Source organism: Panulirus ornatus, chromosome 40 (genome assembly GCF_036320965.1).
Source record: "Panulirus ornatus isolate Po-2019 chromosome 40, ASM3632096v1, whole genome shotgun sequence".
Lineage (NCBI taxonomy): Eukaryota > Metazoa > Arthropoda > Malacostraca > Decapoda > Palinuridae > Panulirus > Panulirus ornatus.
The window spans coordinates 16,147,482-16,172,789 of NC_092263.1; the positions used below are offsets into that span (position 1 = coordinate 16,147,482).

General features: G+C 39.0%; 1 protein-coding gene across 3 annotated transcripts in view; it reads left to right on the forward strand.

Annotated features, from left to right (window-relative positions):
* Positions 1 to 25,308, forward strand: part of LOC139761476 (lysosomal-trafficking regulator-like) — a 174,209-nt gene that overhangs the window by 75,252 nt on the left and 73,649 nt on the right. For all 3 annotated transcript variants that reach the window (XM_071685719.1, XM_071685720.1, XM_071685721.1), the window contains exons 21-28: positions 1,331 to 1,504; positions 6,639 to 6,811; positions 8,011 to 8,167; positions 11,965 to 12,172; positions 14,971 to 15,138; positions 15,544 to 15,626; positions 22,695 to 23,426; positions 24,053 to 24,265. In XM_071685719.1, coding sequence (XP_071541820.1) covers positions 1,331 to 1,504; positions 6,639 to 6,811; positions 8,011 to 8,167; positions 11,965 to 12,172; positions 14,971 to 15,138; positions 15,544 to 15,626; positions 22,695 to 23,426; positions 24,053 to 24,265 — 1,908 coding nt within the window. The remainder of the gene's footprint in view (positions 1 to 1,330; positions 1,505 to 6,638; positions 6,812 to 8,010; positions 8,168 to 11,964; positions 12,173 to 14,970; positions 15,139 to 15,543; positions 15,627 to 22,694; positions 23,427 to 24,052; positions 24,266 to 25,308) is intronic.

Sequence of the window (25,308 nt, forward strand, 5' to 3'; positions counted from 1 at the left end):
ATTCAGAATGTATATTTTAGTATATTATTCTGTTTTTTCCTTTTGTTGCCTTTCTAAGTTGAGAACATTGAATGTACTACAAGAAAGACTGTTTTCTCTTTTAATTAATTGATAGGTATTAGGAAAACTGATTTGGGTTATAAACTTGTATAAGGTGTAGATATTGTATAGTTCAGAAAAGGATGATCATCTGATGACTGACCTGCTTATAGAGTGTTTTATGATATTGAGATAATTAGTGCATATGAATTGTTGTTAAGGTAAAGAGTCGTTTTAAAGTTTTGAAAGTATCTTTACTTAGCTTGAACAGGACAGAATAGGGAGGATATGCTTTCATTCCATTATTCACTGTGCCTTTTGATTGCTGGCGAAAAGAGATGGGATGTTAGAGCTTGCCATCTCTCAATGGCCCTTAGGCACCATGTCAGTTATAGCTGCACATTCTGTGTCATGGGCTAGCTGCAGACAAGTTACTGTAAGTGGTGATGAAGATGGTGGGAATATATGTATAGAAGCTTTTTCATGTGATCCTTTTGTCCAAACAGCTTCTGGACAGGTGCTTAGATCCTATGCAGATTTTTCCATGTGTTGGCTCAGAAGTCTGTTTCAGGACATGAAGCCCATCTTCTGACTATACACTCTTAGCACAATTACATATTCATATGTTTCACCTCCAGATTTCTTTCTCACTCTGTCCATTTTATTCATACCACACCTCATCACTAGGTGGTCTATTGTTCCTGATTTGTGTTAACCGTCAATACCATAGGCCTCTCAGATTTGGTAACTGTCTGTTCTGTCCACTGATTTTATGTAAAAAGTATAGTTAGAGAGAATTCTTCATAAACTGATTTTCATGATTTGCTGGTTTGCAGACTAGACATTTGATAGCTATAGATTCATTGTTCATTTGATATATTTTTTGAGTCTTAAGTTTTATCCCTGGGGATAGGGGAGAAAGAATACTTCCCACGTATTCCCTGCGTGTCGTAGAAGTCGACTAAAAGGGGAGGGAGCGGGAGGCTGGAAATCCTCCCCTCTTATTATTTTTTTTTTAATTTTCCAAAAGAAGGAATAGAGAAGGGGGCCAGGTGAGGATATTCCCTTAAAGGCCCAGTTCTCTGTTCTTAACGCTACCTCGCTAACGCGGGAAATGGCGAATAGTTTGAAAGAAAGAAAAGAAAGAAGTTTTAAGAGTATACCTGACTCATGAGTCCACCAAGGTATGATAAGGTAGTGCTTCTGTCTGGCCATTTATATAATTAGAATAATTTTTTTGATATAAAAGAAAATTTGTTTTCAATAGAAAAATATTTGTTTACACCAACAGCTTGTAGAAATGAGATCAAAAGAACATGAACAGGCAGTGGCATTAAGGTTGCTTGTGCACTGCATCCACACATCACCCCAGTTGGCTGCTCAGTATGAAGGATTGCATGGTAGCTCCCTTATATTTCGGATTCTTCTGTCTCCATTATCATGCCCTGGAGTTCAGGTTATAAAGGTAAGTGATTTATGTACAGTGTACCAGAGCATATGAAAAATGAAGAAAATTATCATGGTATAGGTTTTAGGAAAGTGCAGATAGTAAAGATTGGCATGCTTTAGGGTAAGGCAGTTCCATTGATGATGTATAGGTGTGAGTCATGGTATTGTAATAGAAATGAAGAGAGGAGGGTTTGTGTTGAAAATGAAATGCTTAAGGACAGTATGTGTTGTGAGGAGGATTGATAGGAGGAATGATATTGTAAGAGATAGGTGTGGTAGTAAGCTGAGTACAATTGAGAAAGATTAATAGTGTGTACTAAAGTGGTTTGGACGCATTTAGAAGATGATTGAAGAGAGTCTGACTAAGAGGATGTATTTGTCAAAAATGGAGGGAACAGTTGGGAGACAGATACTGACAGTACAAAGAGAGCCAAACTGCAACAGACCACTGGGTCCCTTCAAGGCTGTATGTGATAGTGGAAGATATGAAAGTCAAAGATGAGAGTGGAAGTATGGAGTATATGATGCTTTGAGTTATGTGGGCCTGAACATGCAGGAGAATGTGAGGTGTGCAAAGGATAGACCTGGTTGCAAAAATTTGTTATATATGGGGCGAATTGCTGTCATTGGGCTGAACCTTATCATATGATGTGGTCAGGGGAAACTATGGAAAAGTCTGTGGAGCTTGGGTCTGGTTTTGATGCTTCATATATGATGGCCAGAGGGTGGATGAGAGCCAATGAGGCATTTCCTCATCTGTTCCTGGTGCTACTGTGCTGTTTGGGAAGTGGCAAACTGGGATGAAGAAAAACATTTTAGGTACTTAAAATTTAATGTGAATTTTATTTGCACGAGATTGACTTATTATTTCAGTATATTGAATTTATAATTTTTCTTTGTATGGTATGTTGCAAACCTGCATATCGAATTTACATATTAGGTTTGAATTGAAATTATATTTAACCAGAACACTCGCTGCTAAAATTGATCATGCATCTCTGACTCATGATTATATATTGTCACCATGATTTAGTAGAAATTATGAATATTGATACAATAGTTGGCTGAAATTGCTCAGAAAAGGAATACTAAGGGAGAAGGAAGAGATTGTTCTTTTAAACACAGGATGACTTTTTTTTTTCCTATGATATTTTGTGAGCTTAAACATGATAGGTCAGATTTTTGCTTTGTGCATGATTTTAAGCACATACATGTTCAGATGGTGGCTTAAAAGGTTGAAAGATTTTTCTGCATCCTAAGTGATCTCAGGTCCTAGACACTCTGAGAGTATTTGATGAGTTTTATGACTGAGGTACAGGTCTGAGTAATAACTCTGTGAATTATTTTGGGAAATATAAGACAGTCTTCTTATCTTTTGTAGATATATGTGCAAAATTGGTGCTCATGAAATATCTCTTCCAGTTTGCACATGATCCATGTGAGGTAATGCTGATGTAAATAGGAATGGAATTTATGTGGCGATGTATGTCTGTTGAGGTGATTGGAGGACAGTTGAAGAGTAAGTGTTCTATATTTTTGTATGGAAGTTGCATCTATGGCATGACTGGTCTTGTGATATATTGAATTAGTTTTTGTAATGCTGGAGAGATGGATGACATCCAGGACACAGATAAGAAAGTGTGATTTGTACATGCCCAGCTAGAGTAGTTTGAAATAGGTATATGTATTGGGATATGGAATTTAAGATTGGCTTGGAAGGATGGTTATTTGGTGATTGTTGAGTTATTATAGTGTGTATATGTTCTGTCAGTGTCATGTGTATTGGGGAAAGGGGTTCTGTAAATACAGGTTGCCAAAGTGTAAAATAGTGGGTAAGCCTTTTATTTTTCTCCTTGGATTTGGTGGTGGTTTGTGTGGTGGTTTGGGGTAAGAGAGATCTAATACTGTGGCAAATAACTGAGTGCTTTGCATGTTGACATGAGATGTATTGGAATAATTTTTGTTTAATGCAGATTTTGAATAATTGTAGTTACTGGGCAGCCAGTAAATGCTCTGAGTGTCCTGTTTTGTGTAGTTTGCAGCTTTTTTATGTTTGCTTTTGACCTGATAGATGGCCTGGCAGATGATGTGTAGTTTAAGGTGGAGCAGATGCATTGTTTGTAGAGGAAAATAAGGGGTTCTTTTCCCTGCCCAAAACTGTGGCAGTAAGTGTTCTAAGGATATTTTGTTTGTGTTGATATTTGTGGTGTGGGGAGTGAATGTTGTGAGTGTACTATGTGGTTAGTTTTGTAGAGTGAAAGTGGTTGACCATTTATATTTATAAGAGGGTGCAGGTTGAATTTATGTCAGACATGTCAAGAACAAACAACAAGCATCCGTATTTGATCACTACCAATCTCCAGCTTTCACACTTCACCTGCACACACAAACATTACTTGCTAAAAAACCTTCCATTCCTCTCCAACTTGCCTTGTTTCATTTACTCCCATTTTGTGCCGCTCTTCACTGAATCCTCATGGTATCTCTGTACACAGGCTTCTTTTCTGAGCTTGCTCACATTTATCACTTCATTTACAAATGTTATACACTCTTTTTCTGAAATATTTTCAGATTTTCACAACCACCTTTACCAAGAAATGATCAGTTATCTCACCTGATGCTCCTGTGTGCATGCCTATCAGTTAGCACATAATTCAGGAATACCTGTTAACCCCTCAACCGTCACGCATGCATGTACACTTACGTATGCATCTTATTTTAAACCAGATATTTCCAGTCACCAATCTTTTTTACCACATATATCAGTAAGCTGTTCCCAAGTTTCATGTACACTGGGAAGTCCATGCCCCCACTGAAACCCAAAATTGCCACATCACCCATTTTTGCTTTCAGATCCCTCAGTGCCAACATATGATCCCATGGTCAGTATTACAATACCTTGCTCCACCTTAAACTATGCCTCATGTTTGTGGTTATCCACCAAGTGAAAAGAAAATAAATCATAGGTACAAACCACACATAACAGAGCACTTAGAACAATCATTGGCTAAGAACAGTTATTGGCTGCCTAGCAACAACAAACATTCAGCACCTACACAATGAAACAAAAATATTTCTGATATAATTTCACCCTCAACAAGTTGGCTATTTCTTAGCAAAAGAACTGGACCTTCTTCTCCAAACTCTTCATAACCAACCACCAACCCCCAAGCAGAAGTGAAAAAACTACCTCCACTTTACACTTCACCAACCTATACAAAGAAGACTGACAAAACATTCAATGAAATAACCCAACAAGCATTAGATATCTGCCGTCCTAACCCAGTCTTAAACACTGCTTCATGAGACATACATTTGCCTCAAACCAAAATCTCCTGACATATACAAGTTTACATATTTCATTTGCAATCTGGACACTACCCATCTTTCTAGCACTATAATATATATTGATTCACTGTATCGCAAGACATTCATGCCCCAAGATGCAACCTTACCCTTGAAGACACTGAGCATGTATATACTCCATATTTGTCTTGTACTTACCCAGGAAGTGCACACACACATCACCATATTGTTTGACCTATGGTCCTCCCCTATGGACATGGTTGGCTTCTGAAATATTACAGGAAGATAAGGTAATGTAGCTCACAGATTATTTTTCACACTAATTCAGGATTTCCTGCTTCAGCAAAGTAGGACCAGGAACAGGTGATGTGACCTCCTTTGCTCTCATCCATTCTCTAGCTTTCATGTATGATACACTGAAATCAGATTAAGCCTCTCATATCACTCTGTGGTTTTCCTTGACCATTTTATATGCCTTGATTCAGTCCATTGACAGCATGTCACCCTCTGTATAACACAATTCCCTAATTCATTCTGTCTTGTGCACTCTTCTCATGTTGTTTAGTGTTCAGGCCATGATAGCTCAAAGCCTCCCACTCCATTCTCACATCTCCCTCTTGGTCTTTTTCTCCCCTTTGCTCCCTCCACTTCTGACACATATATCCTTTTAATCAGTTTCTTTTTATATCGTCTCAATATGTCTAAACTATTTCAGCACACGCTGGTCAGCTCTCTCACTCTTACTCTGCTTACTGCCACACCTCTTTCTTACATTGGCATTCACTTCTTTCCTTGCCTGATCAACCCATCTCTCCACAAACCATCCTAAGGCATTTTATTTCCAACATGTCTACCCTCTTCTGTTCTTTTGATTTAAGGCCCAAGCCTCTTGTACAAACAATACTTTTAGTATCATTATACCTTTCAGCAAACCCATCTTTGCCCAGTTTGACATTATCTGTTTCCACATGCTTGTTGTACCTTTTTGTACCTAGGACAACTCGCTTCCATTCACTGTCAAGTCCACTCATACATTTATAACACTTCATTTCCTCCAGGTTTTCTCCCTTTATACTTGGTTTCAGACCACCTTGTCCCATCTTGTTGCATCTCACTTACCATACATTTGTTGACATTCAGTTTCACCTTTCTCCTCCTTTCACATATTCCCTTAAACCGTGCTCTCAGATCCTGGAGTTTCTCTCTTGAACTGTGTCATCTGCAAACTCTATGTGATTTACCTCCCCTACCCAGTATGCCTGAGACCTGCCTCTTGCTTTAAGACCCTTGCATTATCCTCCACACTACCCAGTGTACAAACTTTAAACAATTTTGATGTAACTTATACTTGATGTACCCTCATTATCACCGAGAATGACTTTCTCTACTCAATATTTCAGAGGATATGGAAGAAAAAGATATCAATTTTTTATCTCCTTGATGTAAAAGGTATTTAAGAGAGTTGGAAGTATTGGATTATGGAAATCCTTACTTCTCAATATTATGATTTTTAAAAAGGAGGAACAGAGAAAGGAGAAAAGTGAGTATTTTGCATCAAATTCTCATTTCTTGATGTTACCAAACTGAAATAGGAAAGATGAACACTAGTAAAAGAAAGACAAAATGTGTAGTTAGTTTCTTTTATTTGAAATTATTATATATTTTTCATAAAACACCTTATTTAACTTTTAATTTTCTTCCTTTGTATCTTAATCATTGGGCTAAGAGAAGTGTTACAAATATCAATAAATGTGGTAATTGATATGTTTGTCTTGTTTTACTAGTTTGGGTAAATGATTGCAGCTGCTATACTAGGACATGTTGAATAAAGAACTTACTTTCAGGCTCTCCTGGATGGATGTACACACCCAAGTGTGGTGCAGTACTTGGCATGCCGCGATGTTTACACTGTTGCCCCACATGTGCCAGCAATATTAGTGGATCGAGACCTTATGAATGTTCTCATTAGTAATTGGAAGACTTTCTTCAGTGATTTTTCAAAGGAACAGCATACCAAGTATGTGAAAAATTTCTGAATATCTTTTATATTGTAGCTCCTATTTTCATAGTAGGATCATGTATGCAGAGTCTTTAGCAGCTGTTTTCATTTCTTTTCATAGTCACTGGCTGTGTTGCTGCAGTAGTCACTGATGGAGCAACTTGCCCACTTATCCTATCAATAGTGGTGTTTTTCAGAATTCTGTCTTTTTTTGTACTGTCTTTCCTCTCTTTATAAATGATCGCTCCTTCTAATCCTATTCACTCTTATGCTGATGATTCCTTTTTAGACACCTCACCTGATTTTTCCTCCCCTCCTGCTTTTAGTACTTGATCTCATTTTCTTGCTGAACAAATCTTTTGCAGCTACGAGGTCTTACTTATCATTATCCAAGCTATGCTATATAAAAGTTTGTGGAAAACTGGAGAACAATGTGGAACTACCCAGAGTCTCTTTCTCATTTGTGTTGAAATATATAATACATACCTCTGCATAGTAACATCTTGGAAAACTGCTGGAAAAACCCAGCTTTACTAACATGTCATAAGTCTTATACAGTAAAAGGTTTTAGTTATTTTTTCTGGGTATCTCATCATGAATTTGTTGGAAAAAAAAAACAGCTAAAAGGATTTTTTTGTATGGGGACTGTAGTGATAAAGAAAAGCATTAGTTGTGAGAAAATTTACATGTGAAATATATAAAGATTCATTAACAGACACAGGAGAAAACTGTCTCTGGTATGGAGCTGATGTAGAGGATCATTGTGATTATTATAAGAGCAGTGCATTGTGGTATTCATCCTTTAGTTCTGGGATTGTGGTTAGATAGAGTGACCATTGGATATTATTCCTAGTTTACAGTAATATACAGATAGATAAGGGATACTTAGATGAGTTATTTGGATATTTGTAAGGTGTTTGATGGCAAAAAAACTATTTTTCAAAGTCATGAATCTTAAGAGTTTTGAGCCTCAGCAATCACTCCGCTAGAGTTGCCCTTTGCCAGTGGCCTGTGGCCTGTTAAGGGTGAGGCATTAAAGACTAAGAAGAGGCACTGGTGTTCACTAGTAATGGAGAGACTATTGGCATGGCCACCCCCTTGAGGGAGTTCAGTTGGAAATAGGCATCAGAGATATAGATATAGATGAGTTTTTAGAGACTGTATAGACACCAAACTACTAAAGATTAATGGAAACAAAATTCTTCCTATCATTTCAGATACTGTGTGGATGAAAATGGTGATAGAGTTAGTGTACTGGGCATATTATTATCCGTTTTGAAAGTTTTATTAGCTGAAGGTCAACCTTACAGAGACTTCAACTTATCACAACTAAGAGATATTGAAGCTCTTGACAAGATTCTCTTTATGTGTAAGGTAAGTGTTGTATACTGTTATTAAGGAAAATTATTTTTATGTGCTACTAAGCAGATGCATCAGTAACTTTTGTCAGCTTATGGGTTCCTGGAAAGCGAAGCAGATATTATTCTTGAAACAAGAACTGCTCCTGTTATGATATATAAAAGTTGGTAATTTTCACTTCAAATATTTTAGAGTAAACCTTCCTTTCCCCTGCTCTCACTCTTCAAGGTTTCTGTTGTGTTTCATCACTGAACACATCATCTTCCTTGATTTTGTTTTTCCTTATCCAGAGCGTGAATATCTAACCATCCCAAAGATTATCAGAGCAAACAGATCACTGAACACTGTCTGTGGGACCAGTGGTTAAACCAACATCTTGTCAGATGTGATTACAAGTCATTATATCAATATCCTTTGTATAGTGAATCATGGTATGATGGTGTGTTGGATCTCCAGAATCATCATCCCCACACAATTACATTGCAGCACCTTGTCACCGCACAAGCACCATTAAATGTGCAATACTACATCTTGCAAATAGAACACTGGCTTTTACAGAACAGCATGATTGCATTCCACAGAAATTCATCACTACCCTCTTAACCCCTGATAGACCCCACATTTCTCTTTATGTTCATGAACTCCCTCACAGCACAACATAAACCTTACAGTATGACTTTTTTTTAATGTTGAGACAGCATGAGCAACAGAATGCATTAATCAAGGCCATCTCATTATTGCAATGGTTTCGGTGCATTATACATGACAGCTAGAGACTGTGTGTGAACGAATGTGGCCTTTGTTGTCTTTTCCTAGTGCTACTTCGCATGCATGCAGGGGGAGGGGGTTGTCATTTCATGTGTGGTGGGGTGGCGATGGGAATGAATAAAGGCAGCAAGTATGAATTATGTAGATGTGTATATATGTATATGTCTGTGTATGTATATATACGTATACATTAAAATATTTAGGTATGTATATGTGCGTGTGTGGACGTGTATGTATATACATGTGCATATGGGTGGGTTAGGCCATTCTTTCGTCTGTTTCCATGCCCTACCTCACTGACGCGGGAGACAGCAACAAAGTATAATAAGATATGAAATAGAATATCGATTTACCCTATCATAGGCTAGGTACTCATTTTAGCAACTAACCTGTAGGGAAGGAGTAACAGTTGGCCTGACTGCAGACTTACTGCCTTATCCAGGATTTGAACCTATGTGCTGAACCCTGGGTGGCCCATGAATGCATCATAGTCAGCAACAATCATCACAATATGGTCTCACCTCAACGTGCTAGGCACCCAGTTTTGTCCAAGTGCAATGACTGTCTCTCATCTGATTTCTTTTGTATCAATCCAGTAAACTTTAATCAGAAGTTAAAAGGTCACTTCTGCCATGGCTGCAATGACTGTCTCTCATCTGTTCTCCTTTGTACCAATCCAGTAACCTTTAATTAGAAGTAAAAAGCTCACTCCAGCCATACTGCTATCTGAACTTACAGATCCCAGTGTTCCCAGCAGGCACTGCCTTGACCAAATATTTCCCCTAAATTGACATGGGAAACATTAAACAACTGTCCCTTGGCCTAGTGGTAAACTCATTTCCAGTTTTTGTATCTGTTCGTACCTCATTAATGTGGGGAAAAAAATTAGTGTTACTTGACTCTACATGCACGAGATTATACCGTGGATGAAAATTGACCTTAGGAAAGACTGTCTGTTGACAAAAAATTGTATAGTCTAGACAAAGAACTCACCCCAAAATATTTCATCCTGTTCCTGCTGTGAACCATGGAGAGGACTGTAGAATCTGGTTGTGGATATAGAGCTGTGGTTTTGGTGCATTAGACATGACAGCTTATGTATAGATGTGAGTGGATGTGGCCTTTCTTCATCTGTTTCATGGCACTGCATTGCTGATGTGGGGGATAGCGATCAGGTGTGAGGGAGAAGAGAATGTATATTTTATCATTGCTTTGCTTTTCTTTCATGCATTTGGCTGTTTCCTGTGGGGCAGCATGGTGTCATGAATGGATGATGGCAAGCAAGTATGGACATGTATATGTGTACATATGTGTATGTATATGTGTGTTATCCCTGGGGATAGGGGAGAAAGAATACTTCCTACATATTCCCTGCATGTCGTAGAAGGCGACTAAAAGGAGAGGGAGCGGGTGGCTGGAAATCCTCCCCTCTCGTTTTTTTTTTAATTTTCCAAAAGAAGGAACAGAGAAGGGGGCCAGGTGAGGATATTCCCTCCAAGGCCCAGTCCTCTGTTCTTAACGCTGCCTCGCTAGTGCGGGAAATGGCGAATAGTATGAAACAAAGAAAGAAAGTATATGTATGTGTATATATATGTGCATGTATATGCATGTGTATACATATGTGCTTTTGTATGTATATGTACTTTGTGTGTGTGTGTGTGTATGTATATATGTGTGTGTATATGAGCAGATGTGCCTGCTTTCATCTATTTCCTGTTGCTGCCTCACATACAAGGGAAATGATGGTTAAATATAAAAAATGAAATACATAGGTAATATATTTTATGTATATAGAAAGGGAGAGAGAGATGTGTGCAGCAGGGATGTATGATGTTGTTATGGTTGTTCAGTTTGTTTATGGATGGAGTGGTGATGAAGTTAAATGTGAGAATTTTAGAGTGATGGGAGAGTATGCAGTCTGTGAGGGATGAGAGGACCTGAGAAGTTAGTCAGTTGAGGTTTGCTAATGATTCAGCACTGGTGGCAGCTTTGAGTGAGAAACAGCAGAAGTTGGTGAATGAGTTAGGAAGAGTGCATGCAAGGAGGAAAATGAGAGTGAATATGAGTAAAAGCAAGGTTATTTGGTTTATTAGCATTTAGGGACAGGTTAGTTAGAATGAGTTTGATTGGAGAAAACTTGGAGGAAGGGAAGTATTTTAGATACCGCAGAGTTGACATGGCAGTGAATGGAGCATTGGAAGCAAAAGTGAGTCACATGGTAGCTGAAGGGTTTGGGAGTGCTGAAGAATGTGTGGAAAGAGGGAACATTATCTGGGAGGGCAAAAATGGGTATATTTGAAGATATGGCAGTTCCAGCAACATTATATGGATACCAGGCATGGGCTATAAATGAGACTGTGCAGAGAAGGGAGAATGAGTTGGAACTGAAGTGTTTAATGACAATACTTGGTGTGAGGTGATTTGTTCGTGTGAGTAATCAAAGGGTAAGAGAGATGTGTGATGATAAATTGAGTGCGGTTGAGAGAGCTAGAGAGGTTGGCTGAAATGGTTTGGACAGATGGAGAGAATAAAGGGGGAAAAATTGACAAAGAGGATGGATGTGTCAGAATTGGAGGGAACAAGAACAGGAAGGCCAAATTAGAGATGAAGGATGGAGTGAAAAAGATTTTGAGTGATCAGGGCCAGAAAATGCAGGAAGGTGAAAGGCATGCATGGAATTGAGTGAATCAGTGTGTTATATTAGGGTTGATGTGCTATCAGTGGACTGAACCAGGGCATGTGAAGCGTATGGGGTAAACCATGGAAAAGTCTGTAGGGCCTGGCTGTGGATAGGGAGTTGTGGTTTCACTGCATGAAACATGACAGCTAGAGGTTGGATGTGAATGGATGTAGCCTTTCTTCGTCTGTTCCTGGCACTACATAATTAATGAAAGAGATGTGATCAGGTATGAAAAAAAAGATATAGGTGACAACCATACATGAAAAAGTAGATATATATATTGATAGACACATTGATACATATAACCAGTGATATTTCAGAGTTTGTTTTTAATTTTTTATTCATTTAATTGAATTCATTTCAGGAGCTAGAACTAACCACAGGGTCACTCGATGGTATATGTTCACCAGATTTGATAATAAGTGTGGTGACAGGTCTTGTTGGGGGACCAGGACCTGTGCCTTGGAGAAATGCTTCTGCTGGTGTTGGCTTAGGGATGTCAGCTCAGGAATCCTACTCATCAGGATTTTGCTCTGTTCCCTCTGCAGTTGGTTTAGCAACGCCACCAACTGGTAAGTGTAAATTCAGTAGGATGATTTGATTGTCATTATGCCTTAATCATCTAACATAGTTTCAGTTGGTAGGGAGGTGAATGCAAGAGTTTTGGAAAGAGGGGCAAGTATGCAGTCTGTTGTGGATGAGAGAGCTTGGGAAGTGAGTCAGTTGTTGTTCGCTGATGATACAGCACTGTTGGCTGATTCATGTGAGAAACTGCAGAAGCTGGTGACGGAGTTTGATAAAGTGTGTGAAAGAAGAAAGTAGAGAGTAAATGTGAATAAGAGCAAGGTTATTAGGTATAGTAGGGTGGAGGGTCAAGTCAATTGGGAAGTAAGTTTGAATGGAGAAAAACTGGAGGAAGTTAAGTGTTTTAGATATCTGGGAGTGGATCTGGCAGCGGATGGAACCATGGAAGCGGAAGTGAATCATAGGGTGGGGGAGGGGGTGAAAATTCTGGGAGCCTTGAAGAATGTGTGGAAGTCGAGAACATTATCTTGGAAAGCAAAAATGGGTATGTTTGAAGGAATAATGGTTCCAACAATGTTGTATGGTTGCGAGGTGTGGGCTATGGATAGAGTTGTGCGCAGGAGGGTGGATGTGCTGGGAATGAGATGTTTGAGGACAATATGTGGTGTTAGGTGGTTTGATCGAGTAAGTAATGTAAGGGTAAGAGAGATGTGTGGAAATAAAAAGAGTGTGGTTGAGAGAGCAGAAGAGGGTGTTTTGAAATGGTTTGGTCACATGGAGAGAATGAGTGAGGAAAGATTGACCAAGAGGATATATGTGTCAGAGGTGGAGGGAACGAGAAGTGGGAGACCAAATTGGAGGTGGAAAGATGGAGTGAAAAAGATTTTGAGTTATTGGGGCCTGAACATGCAGGAGGGTGAAAGGCATGCGAGGAATAGAGTGAATTGGAACGATTTGGTATACCGGGGTCAACGTGCTGTCAATGGATTGAAGCAGGGCATGTGAAGCGTCTGGGGTAAACCATGGAAAGTTCTGTGGGGCCTGGATGTGGAAAGGGAGCTGTGGTTTCGGTGCATTATTACATGACAGGTAGAGACTGAGTGTGAACGAATGTGGCCTTTGTTGTCTTTTCCTAGCGCTACCTCGCGCACATGAGGGGGGAGGGGGTTGTTATTCCATGTGTGGCGGGGTGGCGATGGGAATAAATAAAGGCAGACAGTGTGAATTATGTACATGTGTATATATGTATATGTCTGTGTGTGTATATATATGTGTACATTGAGATGTATAGGTATGTATATTTTTGTGTGTGGACGTGTATGTATATACATGCGTATGTAGGTGGGTTGGGCCATTCTTTCGTCTGTTTCTTTGCGCTACCTCGCTAACACGGGAGACAGTGACAAAGCAAAATAAAATAAAAAGATAAGAAATGAAAAAATAAATATATAATATCAACGTGCTGTCAGTGGATTGAACCAGGGCATGTGAAGCGTCTTGGGTAAACCATGTAAAGTTCTGTGGGGCCTGGATGTGGAAAGGAAGCTGTGGTTTCGGTGCATTATTACATGACAGCTAGAGACTGAGTGTGAACGAATGGGGCCTTTGTTGTCCTTTCCTAGTGCTACCTCGCACACATAAGGGGGGAGGGGGGTTGTTATTTCATGTGTGGCGAGGTGGCGATGGGAATTAATAAAGGCAGACAGTATGAATTATGTACATGTGTATATATGTATATGTCTGTGTGCGTATATATATGTATACGTTGAGATGTATAGGTATGTATATTTGCGTGTGTGGATGTGTATGTATATAAGTGTGTATGTGGGTGGGTTGGGCCATTCTTTCATCTGTTTCCTTGCGCTACCTCGCTAACGCGGGAGAGAGCGACAAAGCAAAATAAATAATTTTTTTTTTTTTTTGCCGCTGTCCCGTGTTTGCGAGGTAGTGCAAGGAAACAGACGAAAGAAATGGCCCAACCCACCTCCATACACATGTATATACATACACGTCCACACACGCAAATATACATACCCATACATCTCAATGTACACATATATATACACACACAGACACATACATATATACACATGCACACAATTCACACTGTCTGCCTTTAGTCATTCCCATCGCCACCTCGCCACACACGGAATAACATCCCCCTCCCCCCTCATGTGTACGAGGTAGCGCTAGGAAAAGACAACAAAGGCCCCATTCATTCACACTCAGTCTCTAGCTGTCATGCAATAATGCCCGAAACCACAGCTCCCTTTCCACATGCAGGCCCCACAGAACTTTCCATGGTTTACCCCAGACGCTTCACATGCCCTGATTCACTCCATTGACAGCACGTCGACCCTGGTATACCACATCGATCCAATTCACTCTATTCCTTGCCCGCCTTTCACCCTCTTATATATAAGAAATTGAAAAGTTGTTTTATGTCAGTGCTTGAGTCCCATGAAAAAAATTTTTCTCTCTTTGGCCTGCCTTACTTTGCCCTCTTTTTACAAAAGTCTTTCCTTGTACCAGCTGTGACCACTTTTGTGTTGACAACTGATACCTGCAAATCTGTGCAGCATGTGGCTAGAGGTGACTTTCCTCATAGCAGAAAGAGAGGACTTGAGAAATTTCATGTCATACTTCTGTTTTTTTTTTTAATTTTCCAAAAGAAGGAACAGAGGGGGCCAGGTGAGGATATTCCAAAAAAGGCCCAGTCCTCTGTTCTTAACGCTACCTCGCTAACGCGGGAAATGGCGAATAGTTTGAAAAAAAAAAAAAAAAAACTTCTGTTTTGAATTATTCATCATCAGAAATGGAAAATTTATAGATTTTTTTCCAACAGGGATTACATCCTTTGGAATAGGATCTCCAGTTGTCCGTGTCCGTGATGTGGCAGCGGTTTATGGTTTTCTTCTGTTAGCACATCCAGCCCACCTCACATATGCTGCTACAGAACAACACACAGCATATTACCTACCTCATATTCCTACATCTACAACAAGTAGACCTGGTATGTTCATTCATTGTTTAATGAACTGTTCACACATTTAAATATAGTAACCACAGGTACTAATAGGATAGCAAGTTTACCTCTCAAAAATTAGCCATCCTTTCCTGTTAGTTCTTCTTGTGGGGTTGGGGCTGGGGATTCCAATTCTGCAAAATTGAGTCACAAGAGGTGCATGAATGTACTTGATCCACCCAGTGTAAGGTAATAGATAGATATACAGAACAAAGGATTGCACACTGTTTAGGGGACAGGTGTTTGAATTATGTTTCTATGAATATCTCACACCATATAGTAGATATCTCTTCAGGATTTGTATTCACTAGAGAAACCAAACTAATGTTTAGTATTAGTTAGTCAGCAAGTGTATTCAAAGGTTTCATAAGAAAATTCCTTATCTTTTTCCAGGGTCTCTTGTTGCTGTTGGAGTGGATCTAGCTGCAGAATTGATGGACTGTCCAAGGTCCCCTCCAACTTTAGCACAGTACCAGGTAGCTACACTTTATTTCTTATGAGGTGTGTGTATGGCCACAAGCCAGGGAGGTACACTACTGATACAACCCACCTGGGTATAGGGAGGGTTAGTGATGGCTGCATAGTGAGCCAGAACTTCAGTGGTTGTTAAGTTGCACTCCTCTGACTCAGGCATCTGTCTTTTCTCTATACTGCACCCACAGATAGACTGCTGGCATTCTTTTCACAAACATGCAATCTCTCCTTGTTACACATTACATTTGATAACACTTAACTCATTTATCTCATTCTTTGTATACAGTGAATGCTATGTGCTCGCTATCCCTGCCTTTGGACAAAATGGTAGGAGTAATAGATAGGAGTATTACTGAGGACCATCAGACAGGAGCATTTGGTAGAAACATTAGGTAGAAGGAGTAGGTAGGAATGTTAGATGGGAGCATTAGGTAGAAGTAGTTAGTTGGAACTTTACATATGTAGACACATTAGGTAGTGTTTGGTCGGAATATTAAGTAGGAGAGACTTAAAATACTGTGCTAGAGTTGCTCTCTGCCGGTGGCCTGTTTGGGATGAGGTACTAAAGACTAAGAAGCAGCTTTGGAGTTCACCAGTTATGAGGATACTTGCTGTGGCCACCCCCTTGAGGGAGTTCTCAAAGGTAACGGGTGTCAGAGATGCAGATGGATAGGTAGATAGATCTAATACATGCAGATGCATGCATGTGTGCATGAAAGTTTGGTATTATCTTTCTTTGATTAACTGTTTGTGTAATATAGGTTAGGTGTTTTTCACTTAATGAGCCTCAGCTCTTTAACTATCTTTTACATTAACAATCTTGTAAACTTGATTACAAAGTCAGCAAATACAGTGTTTACTCATATAATGTTTCAGTTATCCTCACATCTCAAACTGTTGAATTGATTCTTCATATTTTTTTTTTTCACTTCTGTTATAAGAACTATGGATACATGAAAGGAGAGTGGAAACTGCAAAAGCAGACAGTATAGATAAGCTTAAAGAATTGTTCGATGCAAAATAATGTTAATGGAGTCCTTTTAGTATGTTTGGTTGTTTGAAAATTAGTGAGTGTGCTGCTTTTAATGAGTGCATTGGTTCAAGCTGCCACAGAAGTGTATGAACAGATTGGCGAAAAGAGGAATGAAGAAAGTTTTGAGGAGGTTTTGAGAGATTTTATAAGGAAGGGAATACAAAAGGAATGAATTGTAGAGTGGGTGACACATAGTACTTTAAAGTGGTTTGGGCATGTGGAAAGGATGCAAGATAGAGAGTTTACAAGGAGAGGGCATGATGGTACAATCAAAGGAGTTGATGTGAGAGGAAGACCACCTGTAATATAGGGAAATAGATTGGAAGAGTACTGGAGGGAGTGAAAAGGGGAAGACTACCTAGAACGGCATATGGTAAGGAAGCATTAAAGGTTAAGGATAAGAGGAGACTCTTTTACCATGACCATCCCCTTGATGAGAGTTCCTGGAGGGAATGGGAGGTAGAGATATCAGTAGACTGATAGATGAACAGTATGTTGGAATATAGACATGAGAAAGATTTGAATGAGAAATGAATCTAGGAGCTGAATCGTTTAGAAACAGTGTTTGAAAGTATATTGGAGAAGATTATTTCCAATTTATTTATATTTTTTTTATTATACTTTGTCGCTGTCTCCCGTGTTTGCGAGGTAGCGCAAGGAAACAGAAGAAAGAAATGGCCCAACCCCCCCCCCCATACACATGTATATACATACGTCCACACACGCAAATATACATACCTACACAGCTTTCCATGGTTTACCCCAGACGCTTCACATGCCTTGATTCAATCCACTGACAGCACGTCAACCCCGGTATACCACATCGCTCCAATTCACTCTATTCCTTGCCCTCCTTTCACCCTCCTGCATGTTCAGGCCCCGATCACACAAAATCTTTTTCACTCCATCTTTCCACCTCCAATTTGGTCTCCCTCTTCTCCTCGTTCCCTCCACCTCCGACACATATATCCTCTTAGTCAATCTTTCCTCACTCATTCTCTCCATGTTTCCAAACCACTTCAAAACACCCTCTTCTGCTCTTTCAACCACGCTCTTTTTATTTCCACACATCTCTCTTACCCTTACGTTACTCACTCGATCAAACCACCTCACACCACACATTGTCCTCAAACATCTCATTTCCAGCACATCCATCCTCCTGCGCACAACTCTATCCATAGCCCACGCCTCGCAACCATACAACATTGTTGGAACCACTATTCCTTCAAACATACCCATTTTTGCTTTCCGAGATAATGTTCTCGACTTCCACACATTCTTCAAGGCCCCCAGAATTTTCGCCCCCTCCCCCACCCTATGATCCACTTCCGCTTCCATGGTTCCATCTGCTGCCAGATCCACTCCCAGATATCTAAAACACTTCACTTCCTCCAGTTTTTCTCCATTCAAACTCACCTCCCAATTGACTTGACCCTCAACCCTACTGTACCTAATAACCTTGCTCTTATTCACATTTACTCTTAACTTTCTTCTTCCACACACTTTACCAAACTCAGTCACCAGCTTCTGCAGTTTCTCACATGAATCAGCCACCAGCGCTGTATCATCAGCGAACAACAACTGACTCACTTCCCAAGCTCTCTCATCCCCAACTGACTTCATACTTGCCCCTCTTTCCAAAACTCTTGCATTTACCTCCCTAACAACCCCATCCATAAACAAATTAAACAACCATGGAGACATCTCACACCCCTGCCACAAACCTACATTCACTGAGAACCAATCACTTTCCTCTCTTCCTACACGTACACATGCCTTACATCCTCGATAAAAACTTTTCACTGCTTCTAACAACTTTCCTCCCACACCATATATTCTTAATACCTTCCACAGAGCATCTCTGTCAACTCTATCATATGCCTTCTCCAGATCCATAAATGCTACATACAAATCCATTTGCTTTTCTAAGTATTTCTCACATACATTCTTCAAAGCAAACACCTGATCTACACATCCTCTACCACTTCTGAAACCACACTGCTCTTCCCCAATCTGATGCTCTGTACATGCCTTCACCCTCTCAATCAATACCCTCCCATATAATTTATCAGGAATACTCAACAAACTTATACCTCTGTAATTTGAGCACTCACTCTTATCCCCTTTGCCTTTGTACAATGGCACTATGCACGCATTCCGCCAATCCTCAGGCACCTCACCATGAGTCATACATACATTAAATAACCTTATCAACCAGTCAACAATACAGTCAACCCCTTTTTTAATAAATTATTTCCAATATTAAGCTAAATAGATTATGCAGTTTATGTATACGTATGTGTATATGAGTGGATGGGCCATTCTTCGCCTGTTTCCTGACACTACCTCACTGATGTGGGAAACGGCGATCAAGTATGATGATAAAAAAGATATGATGATAAAGGTTATGCAGTATGAGTAAAAGAATAGATCATCAGGATCGTATATAATTGAAGAATTACAAGCTGTTTTGAAAGGAGGTAAGTAGGTGCAAAAGGGATGTCTTGTGTGAAAAGTAAGAGTGTATGAAATGTGTCAGGAAGAATACATGTTAAATGGGATAAAGCTCTTAAGAAGTCGAGAAAGTAGATTAAAGAGCTGGTTTAAAGTGAAACATGAAATGTAAGAGGTGGTATGAACAGTCAAGCACCATATAAATGAAAAAACATGTCATTTAGTTAGGGTAGCATATAAAGTGGTAAGGGCCATGATTTATATCCTGAATAAAGACAGAGTAAAGAATTCTGTACGAATTAGAGTAATGTGTTCTTACTTTTGCTGGCATGGTTTATGGCAGGATTGTGATTGATCGTGTTTAAGGACTAGTTAGCCCTTATATGGAGAACAGCATGAATTTTGGAAGGGAAGAGGGTGTTTAGACCATAGTTTTACATTTAGGCTGGTAGGGAAAAGAGTTCTAGAGAAAGAGAAGGAAATTTAGAATATAATTTGCAAGTGGATACAGTGTTTCTCCACACTATTTCTCACCATCATGATCTTTATGGTGCAAGATAGCTCCAAATTTGTAAGTGGATACACTGTTTCTCCACACTATTTCTCACCATTATGTTCTTTATGGTGCAAGATACCTCCAAATGGATCTTTGCTGCATGCTTACAGGCCAGTTCTAAAGCCAACTAAAGTAAACTATAATCATCAGTACACCCTCAATATCATTGGCCTTAAACCTCACCTTTAAGGATAAAGTCAAAAGTTGTGTTTGCTACACCCTAATCTTCACTATTCCCTCATCATCACCACATCCTCACCTTTCACTCCACCAACTTTACTCCTTTAACTTTGCTGTCCCCTCAACACCAGTGGCCTTTAACCTGACCCATACGAGCATGGTCCAGTGCCATCTTCCCTTCACTCTTGTTGTCATTAAGCCCTCAATTCTGCTGGCCTTTCATGAAAATGTGTTTAACCTAACTTATAAGGATCAGGTCAAATGCATTTTCTCTATCAGGGTTAGGGTTCTAATTGTAGGAGAGAAAAATGATCATAAAAATCATAAAAATCAAAAGCAATGTTTTGTGTTTGTGGAGGGAGACGTCAGTATCAAGTATTTCTTCACATAGCAAAAAAGCTCATAAAGCTGATAGGAAAGGATTAGGATTGAAGGACAGCAAGTTTGCCAATAGGGTAATGAACTCTTACAAGAGGTGCACACATGTACTTGAATCCCACTGCTTGAATAGAAAAACATTAATGGTGATAGGTAGATAGACTTAGGAAGTTCTGAGTGCATGGGAGACTTCTGAATGCTTTTAGGAGCTTTCATGAGTGAAAAAGTTCTTGTGTCAATCCCTGGTGGTATGAGGAAGTTGTCTACATAATGTGGAAGCGAGTCAGGCCTGTGATGAATATATGAATGGAGCACTATATTAGATGAAAGCATGATGGGGTTCATTGCATCATACATAATGGAAGCTGTGGTATGTGTTAGTTGAATTTAATCAAGGAGGAGTTGGGTAAACTTTGATATATGTAACAGGAAGATGTTGAGAGCAGGTGCAAGAAATATAAGGTATGTGCAATGTAAAATCATTTGAAAATTTGAAGAATAAATTGTTAAATACTTGATATTGAGAGTTATGATCAGTAAGTATGGTAGTGGGAAAGTTGAAATAGAGTCATGCAAGGAAAAAAACTGGAGATGCACTTTGAGATCTAGTAAGTGCAAGAAATTGATCATAGAGTTTGCAAGAAGCTTGTATGATTGATACTTATACCAGCAATAGTAAATGGACACGAAACCTTAGATGTGGGGTATAGAAATAAGAGCAGTAAAGATGGATTTTGTGTAGTATACAGTAATTGAAATTAGGAGAATAGATAAAGAAGAAAATTATGAGTAAGATGTTTTAGGTGAGGTAAAAGTATATGAATAAAATCCTTTTATACTGGTCTAGTCATGTAGACTGTTTAGTAGATGACAGGTTGGTGAAGAAAGTCTGTGGTAGTAATGAAGGTACAGAAAGAGAGACTGCAAAAGAGATGCACAAGTGCATTGAGGAGATGTTAGGGATAGAGGAATATCAGGTCATTATTAGTAGAATGATTTTAGATTGTATGCATTGGAGGTATTTTTTGTGCGAGGGTGGAGGGATAATTATTGATGTTAGTCTTTACTTGATGGATTAGTTTAGTTTTAAAGTACAACTTGAAGGACTGGTATTACTGCAGAAGCTTTTGTTTGTTTTATCATACTAGACAGTTTAGGATATATAATAATTAACTGACAAGCTGTGTGCATTTGGTCCATTCCCATTGAGTCAGAAACAGAATTCAATGTAATAGCTAAGTATATATAAAGATTCGTATAATTTCATATTCATATCACATTCTAGAGTGATTTTTAGGCTGCTCATCTTGAAATTATACAAATCCAGTGTGCTGTAGTGTCTTTAGGCCATATGAAATTTACCAGGCTCTAAAGGAATATTCATGAGTCTGTAAATATATAGCAGGTAGTAATTAGTAGGCAGCCAATGACTAGGGAGGTATATTACTAGTACAACCTACTTGGGTATCGCCTGGGAAATGGCTGTGTAGTGAGCCAGCACTTCGCTGGTTGTAAAGTCACTCCTTCGACCCAGGTAGCTGTCTTTTCTTTACTGGCATTCTGTCCACAAACATACAATCTCTTCTTGTCATACTTAACACTTGACAACACTTAACTCATATGGATCATTCTTCGTAGCTCTAGATTTTCTTGCAGTGAGTGCTATATGCTAGCCCTGCCTTTGATAAGATGGTAGGAGCGGTAGATAGAAGTAGTAGGTAGGAACATTTAGGTAGATGCATAAGGTAGAAACATTAGGTAGAAGTAGTAGGTAGGAAGTAGTCATTAGCAACATTAGGTAGGAGCCTTTGCAAATACTGCGCTAGACTTGCCATCTGCCAGTGGCCTGTTAAGAGTGAGGCACTAAAGGCTAAGAAGCAGCACAAGAGTTCTATAGTTATAGTGACTGTTGAGGTGGTTCCCCATTTGAGGGAGTTCCAATTGGAACAAGCATCAGAGGTATAGAGATAGATAGATGGCCTCTGCAAACACTACGCTGGAGTTTCCCTTTGCTAGTGGCCTGTTTAGGGTGAGGTACTAAATCTATGTTAAGACTTAGTGCTGGATTTCACTAGTTATCGAGATTCTGTTGCCATGGCCACCCCCTTGATGGAGATTCTGTTGTGAACAGGCTTCAGAAATACAGATAGATAGATAGAGATAGTGTGAAGTTATAGGTGGCATAAATGCTTTGATGTTCACATGAAAAAATTGAATAGGGAATTGTGTCTATAGAGAGGTTTGATTATGGCAGTCAATACTCGGCTGTATGGGCCTTTTGTTCAATTCATTTTTACTTTCTTTTCCTACTTTTTGGTTTCTGTTAACACTCTTTTCCATTTTCTTTGCTTTTGCTAAATTGTTTTAGAAAATCTTTTTTTGTGTAACAAAAATTTGCCAACTGAACTATTTATGATTATTCTGTCTTATTCTTGTAAGTTTGTGCTAATTTGTAAAATCTTTTTCCAGACCAGTGATTGGCAGTTGGTCGACAGTAATGATCCTTTCCTACAGCTGCAACAGATAAGACTTGAACAAAAAGAGGAGATTAGAAAATTGAGAAAGGAGGGTACAATAGTTAAGAATGCGTATGAGAGCTCAGATGATGAAGAAATCCTTGACAGGGTTGTTGATAACAGCAACAGTAATGGTACAAGGGAGAGTTGTCTACCTGTAAATGAAGACAGAGTGGATGGAAAGATTTTCCGAGAGAGAGAGCTAGCAGTATCACAAGCAGTTCCCTCTGTTGATCAAGTGAGAACCTTAGAATTGGAATATCTTTCTGAAAAGGACTTTTCAAATAATGCAGAAATCTACACAATAGAACATCAAATCAGTCAAAAGAAATTTTTAAGAAAAACTGAATTGTCAGAAGCAGACATACATGAGAGTGAAAATGGAAATACCACAGATAGTGAAAGGACAGAGACTTATCAGCCAATAAGAAGGTTAACAAAATGGACAGAAGACATTGGAGAGACTGAAGATGATGATAGCATTGAGGAGGAGGAAAGTAGTTCCCATGTTAACCTATCCTGCCTTACACAAGTAGTGGTTGGACTCTTGGAAATGATGGAAACTCTGTTGAAATATTCTTCAGATACTACAGCCCGTACTCTTTTGGCTGAAGCACTTTATATGGATCAAACAATAGTAATGGCAAACCACCCTCAGCCTGTCATTCGATGTGCAATTCTTAAGGTGATTCGAATATAACTTTTGTAATAGTTTTCATCTCGTACTGTGTTATGGTGAACTGTTGTTTTTCTTCCTTCATGAAATTATATTGCCAGCTAATTACTGTTGGAATGCTTGAGAATTCCTAGATTCTTTTGTCCAATCAAATGCATCACTATGATTATTGGGAGAAAGACACTGTTTTTGAAAACCCTTGTCAAAATCACAGTTTGACAAAACACAAGGAAAGCTTCCATTTGTTTGTAATCCTATCTGCTCATAATTCATTGCACCTGAATATAAACAGTATTTTTTTTTTGTTGTTGTTAGCCTAGAGATGAGTATATGTCATCTAATGATGGAATTTGTTAACATGACAGGGATTTGCAAGTACATCTTGTGAATAGCATAGTATCTTCAAACAATTGTTAGTAATTGTGGTTAATGTTATGTAGCTCTAAACATTTTATTTTTCATAAGTAGAGGAGGTTTTTAAGCACTAGATGTCCTTAACCTACCTTGATTAGCCTCAGAAAGGAGTTTGCTACTGATTATGACACATTTTGTTATGAAAAGGTAATGATATTTAGATTTAGGAGTAAGAATTTAGTTTTTTAAGTAATAATTTTTACTTTTTTGACCTGTCTCAGTTGTTTACAACAATGCTGGATCGATGTTCTCCAGAGGACACAGTTCTGCATCTTCGTCAAAATGTTCCTCTTATAATTGCTCAGCAGTTGCACAAACATAGTGCAATTTCCACCCAGCTAGTTATAGCAGCATTTTCTCTGGCACTTGGACGTTCATTCACATTTGAAGACTATGCTATTGACTGTGATCCCAGTCTTGCTCTTCCTCAACAGGTGAGTCTTATGCCGATGTATTTTTTTATGTTTTGTTATGGGAAAGGTTATAAAGATGTTTCTCCATCTAGTAATGCAAATTTTTAAATGTACTCTATTAACACCATAACTTCCTCTGTCATTATATTTCCATCTATTTACTCGTCTGCCACTGTAAAAACTTTATTAGCATTGTTTAAAACGTTTTGAGTCCTTGAGTTTACTGTAAAAACTTTATTAGAGTTGTTTAAAATGTTTTGAGTCCTTGAGTTTCTGGTGACAGAGTTTAAGGATGTGTGTATGAAAGGAGAAAGTTGAGGGTAAATGTGAAGAAAAGTAAGGTAACAAGGTACAACAAGGGTAGTTGGTAGTCAGCCAAAGACCAGGGAGGTATATAACCAGTACTACCCACCTGGGTGACAGGAGGGTTAATGACATCTGCTTAGTGAACCAGCACTTTAGTGGTTGTCAAGTTGCATTCCTCTGACCCATGTAGCTGTTTTTTTCTTTCTACCTCACTAACATGTGGACTACTGATATTCTGTCCACGTACACTTGACAACACTTAACTCGCACAGCTCATTCTTCGTAACTTTAGATTTTCCTTTGGTTAGTACTGCGTGTTAGCCCTTCTTTTTGGCAAAATGGTAGGACGAATGGATGGAAGTAGTTTTTTCCATACATATTCGCCATTGCCCACATTAGTGAGGTAGCGTCAAGAATAGAGAACTAATCCTTAGAGGGAATATCCTCACTTGGCCCCCTTCTCTGTTCCTTCTTTTGGAAAATTAAAAACAAGAGGGGAGGATTTCCAGCCCCCAGCTCCCTTCCCTTTTAGTTCCCTTCTTTGACACACAGGGAATACGTGGGAAGTATTATTTCTCCCCTATCTCCAGGGATAAGATAGAAGTAGTAGATTGGAATATTTAGGCAGGATTATTAGGTATAAGCATTAGGTAGAAGTAGTAGGTAGGAGCATTAGATAGAAGTAGTCATTAGGAACAGTATTACGAATCTCTGCCAGTGGCCTGTCAAGGGTAGGCACTAAAGGCTAAGATTCAGCT